Genomic DNA, 18,731 nt, shown 5'->3' with positions numbered 1-18,731 from the left:
CCCAGTCATATCAACCACCTCCTCCTCTTCTTACAGTTTATCTTCTTCACTACTGGAACTAGATTCAGAGCTAGTCTTTCCACAGTTCGTCTTCAGTACCATTCATCTTATTAGGAACACAACAACACTTCTTAAATCCTTTGACGATTGTTTTACATTTGATGGCACTCCAAGCTGTGGTTATCCATTTCACCAATAGCTGTAGGCTTGGTTTTTTCAACTTACCTGCTTGAGTCAATGCATGGGCCGTGTTAAGCAACCAAGCATTGTATTCCTTCCAAAGATGATCCTTATAAGGCTTTGATAACATCAAGGACCTGAAGTTGAGAAGACATTCGCCCAGGGATCATAACAAGATCAGTCTTCATTTCAGCAACCCGTTTCTTTATCTTCTCTGTTGTGTGCTCACGAAATGAATCCAGTACTAGCATGCCCCTCTGCTGTAGTAAAGCATCTGGTTGACATCCCCAAACCACATTCATCCAATCTGTCATCAGTTGTTCATCCCTTCTCATGGGCTCTGAAAACAACTTCAGCTGGCAATTGTTGCGTTGGCAGTGTCTTTCTCTTTAATATGATATAAGGTGGAAGTTTTCTTATATCTGCGGTTAATTGCTAACATGACTGAAATGTGTGACTTTTCATTGCCCTTATGTCTAAGCAATACTGTTGTCGCACCCTTTTTGTCTACAGTAACATTTGATGTCACGTCAAAAAAGACTGGTGTATGGTCAGCATTTGACATCTGGTCAAGATGATAATTATGTTCTTTCCTCAGCTTAATTAAATAATGCTGTTATGCGATCTACTTATCTGCATATAATCTGTCTGTAAATGCTTAGTAAGAATTGTATGGTCGTCACCAGCACAGTCCAGTACGGCGCATCATTTGTTTGCAGCAGCCCAAGCTTGCCTTAAATTGAGCTACCGGAATACTTAACTCACAAGCCACCTCCAACACTTTCATTTGTATCACTTAGTGACTTACTGCCAAGCCTTAGTTTCGTTTCTCCAGCACATAAAAAAAACACTTATTAATTGCATCAAATTTCCCATTTTTGGGTTCTCTGAATGCTTTTCATGTTGCACCAGCATTTCAAAGCTTTTCTTCTTCTTTTCGCACCATCAAATATTGCATTCAGAAATGCCAAACATTTTTGAAGCTTGTACATTATCAGTATGTTTTGCTTCACATAAATAACCACAATTTAAAGTTTGCATCGTAACTCCTTTCTAATTTAACTGTAATAGTGAAGACGCTCTTCCTTTCAACACTTTTCACCATGATAGGTAACCTAATACTACTGCTGTCTACTGGTTCAGCAATGAACAGAGTACAATGCACCCCAAGTTATGAACGAATTGTGTACATCACTTGACTATAACGTTATAATAAATTAAAGTAAAAAATCTGATAAATCAGCTGTTAAGAAAAAGAACTAATGCATGGAATGAATTCAAGCTTGTCTGAACAAACCCATCAATAACAAGTCAGAAAAACGTCGCTTTAGTTTTGACTTGAGCTCTGCTGCAATGCACACATGTTTTTCTCTCATATCAAGCCATGTAAATGCAAAAACTGTGTAAAGCCCTATGACTTATATGTAGTTATATGATAGGCTGTACGTAGAAGACAAATACTATTCAAATAGTATTATAGTATACAAATAGTATTCTCAGATTCAAGATCTAGAAATTTTCATTAAATAAATTTTTTAAATATAGCTAGCATAAGGAGTGCTACATTTGTGTTGTGAAAACACCTGTTAGCAACTTTGGAAAAGGCAAGTAATATTTTTTTTTTTTTAATTGCAAGTAAGAGACAACTTCCTTTGAAATGCTGAACACTAAAACACATCACTTATAAAGTACCTTTCCTTGTAGGTAGAGATTTACGTTGTTGATATAGCCTGTTATATCACTAAGAAATGAAAAATCACACAACCACTATGAATGTTCAAAAAGCTCATAGTGTTTTTTATAAAATGTAACTAAAGATTAGTCTTCAAGTAAATCAAAATAGTGTTTTAATACTTTCCCACGACTCAGCCAGCAAATTCTGGCAAGAAAATATCTTTGTACTCTGTATAAATTTCCTCTAAAAAAAACAAATTGGCAGTGATCTTAAAAAATTAACTGTAGTTGTTATAGTTTAACAATAGTGTCCAATCCCAATCTTTTTCCTATAGGTTTTGCTGATAATTACATAGCGATATTTTTTAAGTTACATCTAAAAATTTCTGTTTTCAGGTGTTTTAAATAAGACACCACTCCATTTTCTGTATCTATTTATTCTAAGTGCACCATCCATACCCACTATACCCATACCCGTTATTTTTTATTTTTAATGCTGTTATATAATCGCATCAACAATTACAGACTAAACACTACATCATCATAAATAATAAAAATAAGCAATAAAAACAGGAACAATAGTGACAAGAAATAACAAACACAAACTAAATACATAAATCAGAGAAAAACCACTAAATTGCATTCTTCAATCCACTGCAGGAGAGGAACCGCAACAGATGTTTTATACCTTCTTGGCAGTTTAGTAGAAATTTCATCTGAATCCAGGTCTAAGTTTTGTCAGATGGTTTCAAAGACTGTGCAATTAAAGAACAGGTGGTGCACAGATCATTTGACCTTGCATTCCTCACAGATCTGCTGAGGAGAGCGAAATAGATGAGCATGGGTGCAAGTCCAATCCTTAGCCGAGCTATGATGACTTTCATCTGTTGCTTGGGAAGGGGTTTCTTGAGCATATTCTCATGTATGTTATTTAATGCTGTGGGAGGACTAGTAGCCAGAATTCATTCCACTGAGCTTGCAATTTTACTTGAACAGACCTCATGAAGTCTCTCTCGCATGTCAATTGTACTCAAGAGACCATAAGTTTTGTTACATCAAATTTATGTTTTTCTATGCAAAATAATAATCCTTGTAATAAATCTGAACCTCTTGTTTGACTATTTATCGGTTGTAAATAAATAAGTTCTTCATAAATTTCAAATTCTGATGCGACTCAAAGAATAAATATAACCATTTGGGCTGTAGATGTTTTCTATATATAATCTCATAGTTTTTGAGATGTGTTAATTAAGCATTTTTTGACAAAATCACAGTTTGTGATCGATTGACAAAGTTGCAATGAAGTGCGAAATGTCAAAGCGAAACATTTTGCTATTTTCTTTATTTGCCATAACTTTCTTATTGAAATTTGCATGTTTGAGAGAAGTCACTTGCAGTTTTCCAAAGTGCACATATTTTCACCATCATACATTGAAAATGTGAGGTGACCTGCAAAAATTTTACATGCAACCAGCAGGTTGTGCATCAGTGATTTAGGCTACAGTAATTGCATTTTACTAAGATATAAATCTGATGCATAAACAGGTTTTTATTTTTAATCGAAAAGAAAAGTAATACCACTTTCTTTTATGTAGAAATAGTAGACAATTAAAGGACTTTTTTGACAGTATGTGAACACATTATTAAGTAACAAATATTAAATAAAAAATTATTCTCAATAATTATTTACAAACAGAAAATTTAACCTTTTATTTTCTCTCTATCAGTAAGGCTAATGTAAGAAACATTGATGAGCACACGTTCTGAGATGAGAAGTTGAAAAAAATAACAGCAGTAAGACATTACTCAACTGCAAATTTATTCCAACTCTTAACCTCTAAAACTAGTTTGTATGGTCATATGCATTTCTTCTTTTTATAGAAAAATGTATATCTGATAAATAAAATGATTTTATAAAAAAAAAATATATATATATTTCTCGACATATTAGTTTATTACAAACAAAACATTACTAATCAAGCATTCATACATATAATCAAATATTTCTTTTTATCACGTAACTGCAGATATATTGCACCCATGCATTCAATTTAAATACTTTTAATTTAATAACATTACATATTACAGCAAACTGGAATAAACATTTAACTATAACAAGAAAATAAATATATAAACAAATCAGATGTTTGAAATATTTTTCAGGAAGATTATAACTTTTGTTGATAAGAGTTCACTACCAAAACTAATATACCTTACACCTTAATATTCAATATACACAAGAATCTTATAAAGTTTAACACAATGTTTTTGATGATTCGATGATTAAAATAAAATTAAATTAAATGAGACAAACTGATTGACAGATAATTCGGTGATCATTAAACCTGCTCTAGAAACAAAAAACAGAAAGTTTGTTTGAATATCTTGATATTCTTAAATAACCCTTTTATGCACATTAGGTAAATTAGAACAGTCAACTAAGTTTCTTTATTTCTAAATGAATTCAATCTTTTTTATATTTATATTTATCTATAGTCTAATTAATGTTGCTCTGACGCTGAAAATTTTTATCATATTTGATCTTGCAAATTAAAACAGAATAAATGGAATTGGACATAAAAGGTAGTTAAGTAATTAAATACTGATGCCATTAAAGAAACTGAGGTTAATGATATAACAAAAGATTGGTCACAATTGTCTGACAATAGGTAATTGTTAAACCAAAAAAGAAAATTACACACTATAATAGGACCAAAACATTGTGGCAGTACTAGCAATGTCACTCTCATTTTCACATTGATATCAATCGTATCAGATAATGGTAAATTGTGGTGATCAATATAGACTTACTGTATATACAGGCATAAACAGGAGTAGCATTAGCGTTCAACTGCATCTTTTTTACAATTATGCACTTGGCTCAGGCGAACTCAAGTACTACCACAATGTTCTGATCATATTCAAAGAAAATATAACAAAAACTCTATTATAATAATTAAGATTTATCAATTTAATAAAATATGAATACAACTGCATATCACTGGATCTCTTTAAATTAATTTTAATTCATTAGCTCTTTAATTCACAGCAGACCGATATGGTTTCATTTTTAATTTATTTAGCAATAGTAAATTATAATTATAAACCTAATGCTAGTATTAAGTTAGTCAAGTTTCTTTCCACTAAAAACAAAACCGGATTTAACTGAGAATGAAGCTCTGACTGTAACTAACAAATAAAATATAATAGCTAATTTAAAACCAAACCATGAAAATAATTTTATAATAATATGTAAATAATATATTAAATAGAATGGAGTTGAGTCATGCAGATCTATTTTTAATTAATAATACTATTTTCTAAATAATAACCTTAGATTAAACCTTTGTATTTCAGACGTAACTTAAGTAGAAATTGTCTGAGAGAATAATAAACCTTAACTAAATGTAAAATAAAACCACGGATCACCATTCTTTTAATACACACGCAAACATATTAAACAGATGAACCGATCAAGTTGCAAAGCATATGTTGAGCGACCAATTTAGAATTTAATAACAAAGAATAAAAGGCGAATCAAAAATTTTCATCACTGCAATAACTATTTTGCTATAACAATTAGCTATTTATTAAGCTCTCATATTGTTTATTATTGTAGTAAAGATTCTCATAATCATATTTTGTTTGTTACAACTGATTTCAGAGAATTAAATAGTTTCAACTTTTAAGAATTTCAAATGAGGCAATTTCACACTTAAAAATATGCAAAACTTTTTCTACCTAAAATCCTATAATGTAAAGAGATTTAATCAGCTTTATCCTCTCTTGTACAAATGGTAGAGACAGATTTCATTGAGCACATTAAAATGATAAATCTGACTCAAATATAACGGTTTTCATTTTAAGTAACAAACACCACAGCAAAAAAAAACCTATTTATCTGTTTTGATATTTTAAGAGTAACACTGGTTAATATTTGAGTAATAAAAAGATCTTCCTATATTACACTTTTGTAAATATAAAAATCTGCTGATTACTATCATCCATTATAATATCTTATTAAAGGTGATAAACACTCCTGCTGTCTGAACATCAGTAAATTAATTTTTAAATTCACAAAAATTAAATATCCATCAATTCTTGCTTTACATAACCTTACTGGTTTTCCAGATTATTGAATAAAAATTAAAATTATTTTCTCAAATAATAATAATAGTCATAAAGAGGACAGAAAATACTTTTCAGAATAATTAGAAGAAATGTAATGTAATAAAAATATACTTAATTTAATGATCTATCAGACAGTCTTTAGTTATAACAAATGACCCCTTTTTTTACTAAGTGGACATGCATTATCTATTCATGAACTTAATAGCATTAACTGAATGAATAAGAGACAAAGTAAAATAAATTTATAGATTAAGAAAATATACCTGTAATATAAATCAAGTATTCAAATAAAAAAAAAATTGCTCAACTTTGGATGAACTCCTCATTGTTTTGACAACCCAAGTCAAAAACTTCCTTTAATATAAATATTGAAATTTAACTTCTAGAAGCATATCAACGATCAAAAATAAATATGAGTAAATAAATAATAAGAGATTTAAGAAAAATAAATAGAATGCCATGTAAAACACAACTATAAAATTAATGTAAACTTATTATCATATTCTAACATAATAATCCAGTTCTATACGAACAAAGTAAAACATAATTTAAATGAAAGGAAAGAAAATAAATTTACTTTATCTTGCTGTATATTTGAAGCTAGTTAATTCTTAAAATAATTTTTCACTGCAGCTGAAATAATAAGTAATAATCGTCACGCTGGTTATTATATGATCTAACAGTTTCATTTGTTTAAATATTATGCAATTTCAAGACAAATGTCCACATAATAACAGAATGAAATAAAAAGTTGAATACTATGGGTAATTTAATTATTTCTTGAATAATAGATTTTGAAATTTAAGTTGTTATAGGATCTCACTTTATCAAAAAAACGTTTAAAGTTCTGTTCAACTTCAACATCTTAATATTCAAGAAATAATTAAATTACCTCAGTATTCAACTTTTTATTTCAGTCAGAAGAGAACTCAATTATTCAATAAATGGTACTGATGCTACGCTATAAATTTTAAGTTAAACAATACATTATAATGAACCTTAATTCAGAACAGAAACAATTTTTTTCACTATAACATAAAAGTTCTAATGCTGTAGAAAAAGGATTCATTCAAAGTTCCACTAGATAAGCACATAATATTGTTTACAATTCTCCAAACAAAAGCCTAAAAAAATGTAATAAATGATTTTAAACTATACAACCTGATATTTAAAATCTGTAAGAAAATGTTTCTGACATTAATAAACTAGATTTATGTATTAAGTAACACATTACTACAAAGAAACAACATGAGTATATTACTGCAAATCAGAACGTTAATATAAAACATCTATTAAAAAAAACAAAAAAAAGAACAAATCTCTTATGTCCATGAATATAACCCGAGTAACCGTTTTCGAAATCCTTAAAATCACACGCACAATTATATAACTGTAGTAATAAAAAGAAGGCTTAAATAACCTTAAAATACATTTACTCTCCAGTAATTAATTTTTCATTTAGACTACGAATGCAAAAAATGAGATATATAGATTATGAAGGCCAAAAATGCATGAATACAATTAGTATACCACAGTAAATTTTCAATGTTGAGTGACTGATTAATGATAAAATGAATTAAAAATTTAAAAACCCACTTCTTACATTAAATAATACTAATAAATCAATTTCAACTCCATGCTAACTTTACAAACTACTGTTCTTTTCTAAAGTAAAATAATCAACATTTGAGGTACATTACCGGTGGAATGGCACCACTTCCTGTAAAGAAAAAAAAAACAAATATTAAAATATAATAGATAGGTAAACAGATCTAAAAAATAATTATCTTCTAAATATTGGGTCAGATTTTTAAAAATTGAAGTACATTCCACACAGTTTCGAACTGAATATTCCTTATTGAAAATACTTTTGTGCGTGCGTGTGTGTGTGTGTGTATTCGATTATTACTAAATATTTTCACATATAACATTAAATTATTTATTTGTTAAGTTGATTTTCTTTTCCTTACCATTCCTCTTGCCTAGCAGAGTATTTGGGGCAACAGGCAATCATATACATAAATTCTGAGGCAACAGCGGGAAGGACTATGAATCTAACCCAGTAATGGTTTCTTGACATCAGTTAAATTAAGTGAAATTCAGTATAGGAAAAGACCATTTCTAGAGGGATTCTGTAGAATATATATAATTTTGTCATTTTTTTACACTTTTCTCAGCATCTACAAAGCGAGATATGAAAGTAACTAGCCTAAACTGCTTGCTATTAGAACTATTATTTTCATATTCTGCTCTCAGGCTCTAAGAATTTCAACTGTTTATTACCAAAGCAACCTAAACACCTCTTAGGAATAATCAAACATGTCAGGCCAGCATCAACATTACAAAACTTTTCAATTTATATAAAAACTTTTTACAATTTTTTCCAGCAGCATTGAAAATTTATAGCATTTATTTTTGTGTTGTCTTCTTAACGATCTATCTGTCTACATTTTTTCATAACTAATTACCTAACTTTTCCTGACTGGGTTTTAAGAGTACAACATGTTTTAAAAGAGAACGAGATACATTGATTTGTTGGTTTTGAACTAACTGTCAATCTTTCTCATGACTGGGCTAATCATTTAGAGCAATAAAGTGCAAAAGGCAACAGAATTGCTTTCTTAGCGTTCCATACATCCACAACACCATGTGATGACCACAATGAAGTTATCAAACTTGAGGCTGAATATTACCTGCATGTTGATAGGCTTGACAAAATGCTGATATGCAACAGTATATTTGACGGCAAAGACAACAGAAAAAAACTTTCCTCAACTTCTGATAAAATAGGCTGAAAGCATGCTGTACCTTTTGTTCTTGAGAATAAGTGATTTTGGGAAGAAATTTGGAACCAGTGTTGGGTAACCTATAACCATTATGATGATGAGACTAAACATATAAGGTACATTAATTTATAATTCTAAGTAACAATTTTGTTCTTTACCAGTAACTTACTGTTTAAGGAAAACAATGACATATACACATTAACAGAATTCTATATAATTGTATAATGTTAAAGCAATTCTAAATGAATAACAATCAATTAACTAAAAAGATATTTATAAAATCCAAAGCTGTTGCCTAGGGCACATTAAATTAATGAACAATTAATCCATTCATTTATTGGAAATTAGGGTTCATTTTTATGACATATAAGGTGAATGTTTGAAGATTTATTTTTAAAAACCTTCAAGCAAATTCAACTGTGGTAAATAACCTACCAATTAATTTTTTAAATAAAAAAAGCAAACTAAACAATAGAAGTATAGAATCAACTGTTTAAATAAACAGCACAGCATTTGTCCATTACTAAAAAATGTTTCAGCATTTTTCTCAGAGGCTGGGAAACTCATATTTTCTGTTACTATCCGCAATATCATGAATTTGTGTGGGTGTGTGCACAACGTTCTTAAGGAAATTGTTTACTACTGAGCTCTCTTACTGCATTATGTCAATGAGTATCTTGATGTCTACAACAAAGGAGTTTACACAGTGATGTTTTCTTCTTTCAGATGGAATTGAAACCAGCAGATTATTCAAATGTTAAGTGCGTTTACTGAAAATGCTTTAAAAGTGACTGAATCTATTTCTTTCGTGAACAGATTTTCTATTTCAAAGAAATATATCATACTGATACTGTTCAACTGAATGGAGAATGCTAGACAATAAGAACAATAATCATGATTCTCTACTTACAACTATTAAATTTAGATTAAGTTTATGATCACTAGGATCTTTAGATAAATGACATTAACAGAATCGTGCAGAAATTTCTAATTGGCATTTGAGATATGTATTTACAGATTTATAAATCTTGCTCAAAGTATTTATTACATCTGAATGAAGAAAATATATCATAGCTCACATTTCTGTAGAGCATAATAAAATAAATTTTCATCATCAGAAAGCTAAACGATTCATAAAACCAATCAATAAATAAAAGCATGCATCATTTCTAGACTGAAAGAGTAACAAATAGTTACCTGCAACAGCAGCAGCTGTCATCGCATCATAATCTCTAATAGGTCCACCATCCTGTACAGGTGGAGTATTATATGAGCCACTGACCTGAGACTGTCTTAATGCCTGTTCCTGTAATAACACATACACATCAGTACAACTAAATACACATATATACCATAAACAGAAAAAATATTTGTATAAACAATACGAAGATTTACAAATAAGACGAAAAAACTTGAATGAGTAATATTTAATTACTAAAGGAAGGAAAATCATTAAAATATTATTTGAGTTACATATGTAAAGATCCACAATAATACTAGATCTTAACCTAAGAAGAACAAAAACCATGCAGTGTGAATCAAGTAAATACTAGCCAATAGAAAAAAAAACTTACCAGAAAAATGAATTTACAGAAGCTGAAATGGTGCATATATTAAGAGATGCTAATTGTAATAAAACTTTAACACGAACATTCTAAAAAGTTTTTATTAATACAAAGAAAAGGAAATGATATCAAATTATGTTATACTGTTGTCTGTAACAATAGTTCATGAAATTTTTTTTGTTGATAATGAAATAATTGGCAAAAAAAACCGCAGTTGCTCCACCTAATATATATCCAATCTTTTAATGTCTTTTAACTGAATGACAGACGTGTCAGTTGAACAGGCCAAAAAATGATACAAGGAAACAAAGACCATGCATATATACAGCAATCATTTTTAACACAATGGTAATTATATAAATTATGCAGTAATTTCTATTTGAAATGAGCTACCCGATTTGATTATATCTAGGACGTGGACTAAACAGTATGACATTATATACCTGCATAAATAATGAATTCTCCTGCTGCCGTCTTCTCAGTTCATCTTCTTGATGATGCATTCTCAATTGCATTTCCTCTTGCTGACGACGCATCATATCTTCATCAGCACGCCGTTGTTCCTCAGCTTGTCTCTCCTTCATTTCCCACTCTCTTTTCTGCCGTTCACGATCCAGCTCCCTCTGTCTTAGTTCTGTAATTTAGTAACATAAATCAGATGGTAATCAACTACTAGTATTTTCATTCCTGGACTAATTGACCAGAACATTTTCATTTCTGAAGACAGCTATATCAATTTTGGAAGTGACGTCTTATTTCAGATTGCCTGACTAGGCATTCAAAAGCAAGCTGTATGAAAACAAAAATTTGTCAGTTAGGTGTAGTTCTCTCTTAAAGAAAGTTTTAACTACTAACTCAGTACAGTATTTTAACACCTTTAAAATTATTATTATTAAATATTATAAAATTAAAAAATAAAAATTTTTGATTAAAAACATTATAAAATTACTATTAAATATTTTTAATATGGTAAAACAATTTTTTTAACACTATTACATATGAGACAACACAATCAAATTTTTTTGGCGCATTTTTTAACTGTTTAGGACTTTCAAATAAAGTATATACATCTACATAAAATAACATTTACATCTAATATCTGCAGTACACCAAAGGGCTAAGTATTTGAAATTTAGATTTGCAACCAAAGTAGATATTATTTGATAGAGTACTGTTTGCCATTAATCAGTATGTCTGGAGGTTAAATCTCCCAACTTACAAATGAAATGTTTCACTACACTTAAAATTTTCACCAAAAAGGGCAAGTAACTATAACTGGATATTAATCTACTGTTACTAAATTAATATGCACTTTTCTTAGATTCCAAATGCACTGACTACTGTAATTAGACACAAATAAATGTAAACATTTGCAGTGAAACTGTAACAAAAAAAACCCAAGAAAGTTTAATGCTGTTAAACTTCAGTGATCTGCAGGAATCAGTTTATAAACAAAACTCTGAATGTTATTTTACTTCAACTTTACTTTTTTTTTTAATATGTAAAACAACCATTTGGAACTAGATTAATAAGCATCAATGAACTTCAAATTATTTATTGTATTTACTTAAATTTAATATTTCATTCTATTGCTGCAAAATTACACATAAAAAAACACTCACGTTCTCTAAGAATTTCAGTTTCATGCTCATAACGAGCATACTCCATCTGAGCTTCTAACTTTTCTTCTTCCATTTTCATTTCTCGAGAAAGAGCTTCTTCCTTCTGTTTGTAAAGCTCATGCAACTGTTTCCAGCGTGTACCATACTCAAATTCAAAACCACCAACAGATGCAAATCTTGGTCCAAGCTGGGAAAAAAGTACATATTTTTATATATATATATATATATAAATATATTTTTAAAAAAGTCTGTAGACATAAAAACTTTTTGGATTTACTACTAAACATAACAGTTCTGTAGCTGATTTTTTATTTTCCATTGAGAAAGAGAAAAAAGAAATCATCTTATCAATGCAGAAGTAATAATTACTGCTTTATCCAAAAATGTCTTCTTTTTTAAGACCTTCTTAAGTTAACAGCAAGTTCAGTTATACTTTGACAGGGTTTTTTTATGCAAAACTTTACCACCTTTAAGGCTAATTTAACACTATTAATCATATAACAAATGAAAATGTTTAGAAATGAAATTGCTGTTACACTTTTTATGAATCTTGGCCTCAAATTTTTTAAGCACTATGATGTTAATAATCCCAAATTGAGAAAATGTCAACCAGATTAATCACAAATGTTGGGACTTATTGCCAAAAATTTAACAGAAAGTTTCAGACCCGTTAATAGCTATTACAATTTCATACTGCGTGGTAAATACAAGATAAATTCTGACATAGAACATATCCCATTAAATAAAATCAACTCAAACAGAAGAGTTCCAAGAAATGATAAAACAGTGTTCATATGCATAAAACCAGAGATCCTTAAATGTTATAAAGTTAACTCAACTAAGTCAACAAGACAAAATAAAACAAGGCTGATTACTCAAAAAAAACAAAATGTCAACAAACACAACCATGGAATAGAAAATATTTCAATTTACATACATCAAGAAATTCTTACCTTAATGATGATATATTCTTTTAAGACAATACATTTTCAGAAATAAGTTTTTTCACAACAAATCTTTTAAAGTTTAATGAATCACAAAGATAAACAAATCTGGTTACTTTGTCAAATATTTACATATAACTTTTTAAATGAAAAAAAAAACAAAAAAACTGAAACAAAGTTTTAAAATGCATGTATCATTAAGATTAGAATATCTTCCTTCAAATTTACTTCTTAGATGAATTCATTAACTTGTATAATATATAAATGGAAATTTATAAATATTACATTATTGATATGTAATATCAATATGATATTTGTATATATGTGATATTTTTTGGGTTATTAAACCCAATCAAATACATAAATATATAAATATTTTTTTAACGTTAGCTGTATTACAGCGATATCTAAAGAATACTTGTAAATTAATATTATGAGTAATATTATAAGGATACTTACTTCTCTGGCTTTAAAATATTCAGGGTTTTTCTTAGGAAGGCTTTTCTCAGGATATCCATCAATATCATCCAATTGTTCATACGGTTCCAAAATAACAGGCCGTAACGAACTAAAAAAAAAAGTTATAAGCAGAATAAAAATATTAATCATGTAAGAAATATAAGCCATTCCTAATAAGAATTAAACAACTGAATAGTTGCTAATAGGAGACTTCAGAAAGCCTTAGGAAATTGTATATATAAAAAGTGTTTTTTTTTTGTTTTCACTATACTACTCAACAACCAAAATGACCATAAATTTAATCTAACAACGGCACTAACATTTTTTAAAACAATTTAAACTACTATTATATTGCTAAGCCAGTACAATGTTGCCAGAAAGTTTAGGGCAGGCCTACATTTCGTTCAATCTGCTTTTGTTCTGAACTGTATTTCAGTCAATGTTTTTACACAATGTAATTAGGCATCTAATTACAAGTTTTCAGTAAAATGTTAATCGTTTTAGCTCTAATACTTTCGGAGATGTTTTTTTTCTAAATCGGGCTAAAAAACCCTGTTCTTCAGAATAAAATCTTTTTACTTGATAATGGCTAGTCCTATAACTTTGTTATGGCCTAACAAACATAATACTAATAATACTGCGAGATTCAAAAATGGCCCTTAACTTTAAAAGCACATAAAAATTTATTTAGATAATTTACAGATTCGGCTGAGGTCCCACTTCATAGAAGAACACATCAAATTTGTCACCCAAGATTAATTATTATTTGATATGGCTTCCATTTGTAATGCGAATACATCCCACCTAAAGTCGATTTCTTTCCAGACTGTAGCCAGCAAGTGAAGTGTTAACTCTGCACCTGCGGCGTTCATACAAAAGTCTTGCTCAGCAAGTTCAACAGGTAAAGATGGTGCATAAACTCTTTTATCTTTAACGAAACCCCCACAAAAAAATCTAGAGGTCATATCTGGGGAGCAAGATTTGCATGGCAATCTTGTTCCAAAAAATCTATTTTATCTTGCTATAAAATGAGACCTCAACCAAATCTGTAAGTTATCTATCTAAATAAATCATTAAATGCTTTTAAAATTGTAGTCCTTTTTGAATTTCCCGATACAACCTTGGGACAAAAACTTCCAACTTACTTGGCTCAAAAACAAAAATTTTCTCTGGGAAATTGGGTGGCAAAATCAGACATTTTTATTCTGTGGCTCAAAAACAAAAATTTTCTCTGGGAAATTGGGTGGCAAAATCAGACATTTTTATTCTGCGATAACTCGCAATTGGCAACACTTAACCTGTTCTAACTGCATAGTTGTTTCCTCAGTGACTTGTTTGCAACAGATTGGCTGTGCATGAATTTTCTTGTGACCTTGTCGTCGTGTCAACCATTATTTATAATCTCACTACACTTTACTGTCTTGTAAAAGTAAATTCCGCAGAAATGGGGCAATCGTCTGACAAATTATTAAATTAGTTAACACAAGTATGGTAACAGATCAATAGCATCTAAACATAATGTGTCCAAAACGTGTGTTGAGAACACAAGAGAGATGTTTTAAGGAAGACAGCACCACTCATTGAAGCTCCACAAAGTGGTAGACTGCACAAACCTTTGCCTTATCAAGATCGAAATATAAGTCTTAAAAATCAAAGTACAATTAGTAGTGATTTATTATCAATTATGAAAAAAGAAAACAAGATCTCAATATCTGGGTCAACAGTGTCTTCAAGAATTCAGGAAGTCCTTTCTATGCACTCTGCAAACCCTAGCTGCTAATTGATCTGACTAAAAACCGATGTAAAATTTGGTATAAGGCTTGACTTGGCTGGTTAAAGGAGACCTGGAGATGTGTTTGTATTCTCAGATGAAAGCTGATTTCAACTATTTCCTAGGCACAGAAACAGACTGAAAACGTTTTGCTTGCTTGTGTTGCTGTGGCAATTCAGGCTGGTGATGATGTGGAGGTTCAATTACATCTGAGGGTATAAGGGAGCTTTCTTTTGTTAAAAGGGGACTATGAATAGTGCAAAATACTGCCAAACAATACAGGGAGAAATCATGCTAGTTGGTTAAAAAGACGGCTTGATAAAAATGTTGTCTAACAGCAAGATAATGTTCTATGTCACTTCTCTCACTACACCAAGGTCTGGATTTCTAAGCAAGCTGTTGAGATTCTTTGAGGGCCAGCAAGGAGCCCGACCAAAACCTCCATCATATGGAGCATGATGGATCAATTCTAACCAAACAAAAGCCTAAGAATGAGACGAGCTGAAGTTTATGTTGGTGCAGATTTAGCAAACTTACCATGGATGAGTGTCTGAAGTTTATAGACTCTATGCCGAAGAGGATTACAAAGTAGTCCTCATTAAGTACTCCCCCATGTACTATTTTAATTTGTATCATTAAAACTGTTTCTTTCAAAAGTTTGTTATTTTTAGGTCTGTACCTAAACTTTCTAACACTGTAGAATGCAGATGTTTAGTTCAACTGACAACTCTCTTCACTTCAGGGACTGCATATATAATGATAAAACACAGTAGTATTTATTTAATCTTTTAGTTCTACCATAATATAAACTATTTGTTGAGGTACAGCTTATTCATATTGATAAGACTCATTCAAACTTACACACAATAAATGACATTGTTTATACTGCAGCTGTTTATGTAATGAGTCTGATTGCATTAACTCTACTCCTGAAACATTAATGTCATTACATGATTGATCTTTATTACTCACTTGTTTATGTTTGAAACCCAATTAGAAATAATTTCATTAAGTCCCTCTGTTTACAACAGGGTAGAACTAGGTAAACTAATTTTTTATTGTTAGCCAATTTTTTAAGGTAATGATTTTTGCAAAAATAGTACAAATAAAAAAAGTCATTATGAAGTTCTTTAAGGTATATGATTCTATAACGCTAAACATTAGTGTAAAAAAAAAAACTTACATAGTATATAAAAATTGAAATAAGAGCTGAAAAATCTAGATTATCTGGGAATGCAAATATGTTTTTTACTGGTACACTAGTGAAAAACAAAAAAAAAAGGCTTAGCCTTTCTTATCATTAAAAGTTTCTGGCTGGCCTTGTAATTAGAATAACTTATTTAAAAAAAAAAGATCCAAATGTGGCAATACATATAATATAAAGTAAAATACAACTTCAATATCTTCAGGCTCCGTTAACTAATAAGTTTTCTATATTGGTCCCTGAAGGTAAAAAACGTCTTGAAAAAGAATAGTTCTAAAATATGTCAATTTAATCATGTTTATAAAGTGGTTACAGAGAAGTTTACAGGAATGATAAAAATATTATGGCGATATTGCTTAATAACCTTTTATTTCATAAATAAGACTTTGCTTTAAATTACATTTTAAAATTGTACATAGAGACAAAATTCCTACATAACCTAAAAAAGAAATAAACCTTTTATAGTAGAAAAAATTTTTCAGATCAGTTCAGTAGTTGAGATTAACAAACATAAAAAAATTCAGTCTTAAAATAAAATGAAAAATTTATCTTTCTACCTTGTCAAAAAGAAACATCCTTCTGTGCATCGACGTAAGGCAAGCAATGCGCTTGGTTTGCGAGCAAACTCAACTATTCCCTCTCTTTGTGAATTACCTCTTTCATCAGTTATTATTACAGCTCGCTCAACCTACACAAAAACACGAAAGTCACATTAACGAGTTTAAGATTGATCCTAGTACAGTTCCTTAAGTTAAACATTTTAATAATTGCTTACTTTGCTAGAGGGAAGTGAGCAAAGGATTGTTCAGCCTGTTTATCAGCTGATAAATAACTGGCACTAAATTTGACAATATTTTCAATAAAACAAATCTCTTCAATAATTTGAAAAAAATTATTTTGCATAAATTATGTTAATGTTAAGAATAAAAAATGTTAATGCAGTTAATTTCCATACAAGTTACATTTTGTTAACTGTTAAGAGTAATTTACCAGAACAAGCATATTTAGCAACACGCATTTGAGAGATTTGAAATTAAGATACTTATATATGGAATTAAAAAATTTATAATAGCTAATTATTTAATTTGTCAAAAGTATAATTTTATTTCTTATCTACAAATGTAAATCTGGGTCTGCCAGTTGAATGAATTAAAAAGAAAAGTTTAGAAATTTAATTCACATAAAAATCATCCTTCTGTAATACTATAAGCATCTTAAGTTTCAAAATAAATTAAATTTAATTCTTCTGCTCTGATAAATTTTGTTGTCAATATTTTTACTTTTTCTTATCTTTTATAATTGTGATTATTTGGTATTTCATAAATGGAAATTTCCTTTCACTTAAGTCAACAAAGTTTTTGCTAAGTTAATTCTTCACAAGAATTTATAAGTCTATTAGTAGAGCACCCACTAATCAACACTGTCAAACCAACTAAATAATATTTCATCCTTTATTCTTAGAAATTCTACAGTCTGGACCATGAAATAGCTATGAGCCTATATTACTGTAACTTAATAAACTTGAAACATTGATTTTTAGCAGTTACACATAACACAATCTTTCTGCAATAATTTGTGGAAGAAAATGAAATCTCTAGTAAAAAAAAAATGGACTTACCTCACCAAACACAGAAAATGAATACTCAAGAAGCTCATTAGAAACCCATGGTGTTAGATTTTTAACTTTAACAGCAGCACCTAAAGGAGCGAATCTAACTTTTAATGGTCTTCCCTTTCTTGGAGTACCATCCAACTCACGTTTTGCCTTCTCAGCATTAGCTCTGTAGTCCTATAAAAAAGTTTTATTACATAATATTCAAAATTCACAATACATAACATTATTCAAAGACATTTATTTCAAGTGCTAATAATGCAAAATTACAAGACTGAAACCTATCACAAAAAAATTATATAAGTAACCCAATTCTGCAACTTAAACATTTTATCGTGCAAATTTAAATAATCACAATGCCTTAAAATTTATTAGATTCTTTTAGCGATAAGCTTTTGCTTATACCAAACATACTGATAGCACTTTTCTCTCATTCACATAATTAACAATTTGACTAAATTTTTTTGTTGCTTAAGGCAAATACAACAGCAATTCACACATAAAACCAATAGTATCATTCAAGCAGAGAGATTGGAAGAAAGTTGCCCTAAAATAAAAAGTAAACAAAGCATGATCTCAATCATGAATCAAATTGTAACTTTATTTAAAATAAACTGGAAAAATCACTTGAAAAGGAATTTTATAAAAAAACAATATACAACTTTTTAAAGAGCTCTCACTTTTATTCAAACTGCCACTGAATTGCTCTTACACATTTTTATACAAATCTGCTTGACAAGATTTATATATATATTTTTTTTTTATATAAAAAGTATAATTATT

At 29.5% G+C, this 18,731-nt stretch overlaps 1 protein-coding gene across 4 annotated transcripts in view; it reads right to left on the bottom strand.

Annotated features, from left to right (window-relative positions):
* LOC142328189 (uncharacterized) overlaps positions 1–18,731 on the bottom strand; it is an 81,616-nt gene that overhangs the window by 50,245 nt on the left and 12,640 nt on the right. For all 4 annotated transcript variants that reach the window (XR_012757215.1, XM_075371759.1, XM_075371757.1 and 1 more), the window contains 7 exons: positions 17,955–18,125; positions 16,894–17,024; positions 13,362–13,470; positions 11,959–12,145; positions 10,780–10,970; positions 9,969–10,077; positions 7,686–7,705 (listed from right to left, as the gene is read on the bottom strand). Coding sequence is in view for 3 of the 4 variants with exons in the window: in XM_075371759.1 (XP_075227874.1) it covers positions 7,686–7,705; positions 9,969–10,077; positions 10,780–10,970; positions 11,959–12,145; positions 13,362–13,470; positions 16,894–17,024; positions 17,955–18,125 (918 nt within the window). In the remaining variant the exon portion in view is untranslated. The remainder of the gene's footprint in view (positions 1–7,685; positions 7,706–9,968; positions 10,078–10,779; positions 10,971–11,958; positions 12,146–13,361; positions 13,471–16,893; positions 17,025–17,954; positions 18,126–18,731) is intronic.

The sequence above is a fragment of the Lycorma delicatula genome, chromosome 7 (assembly GCF_047948215.1).
Source record: "Lycorma delicatula isolate Av1 chromosome 7, ASM4794821v1, whole genome shotgun sequence".
In the NCBI taxonomy this organism is placed as follows: domain Eukaryota; kingdom Metazoa; phylum Arthropoda; class Insecta; order Hemiptera; family Fulgoridae; genus Lycorma; species Lycorma delicatula.
Note: the sequence above shows the minus strand (reverse complement) of the source record. Positions and strands in the feature narration are given on the sequence as shown.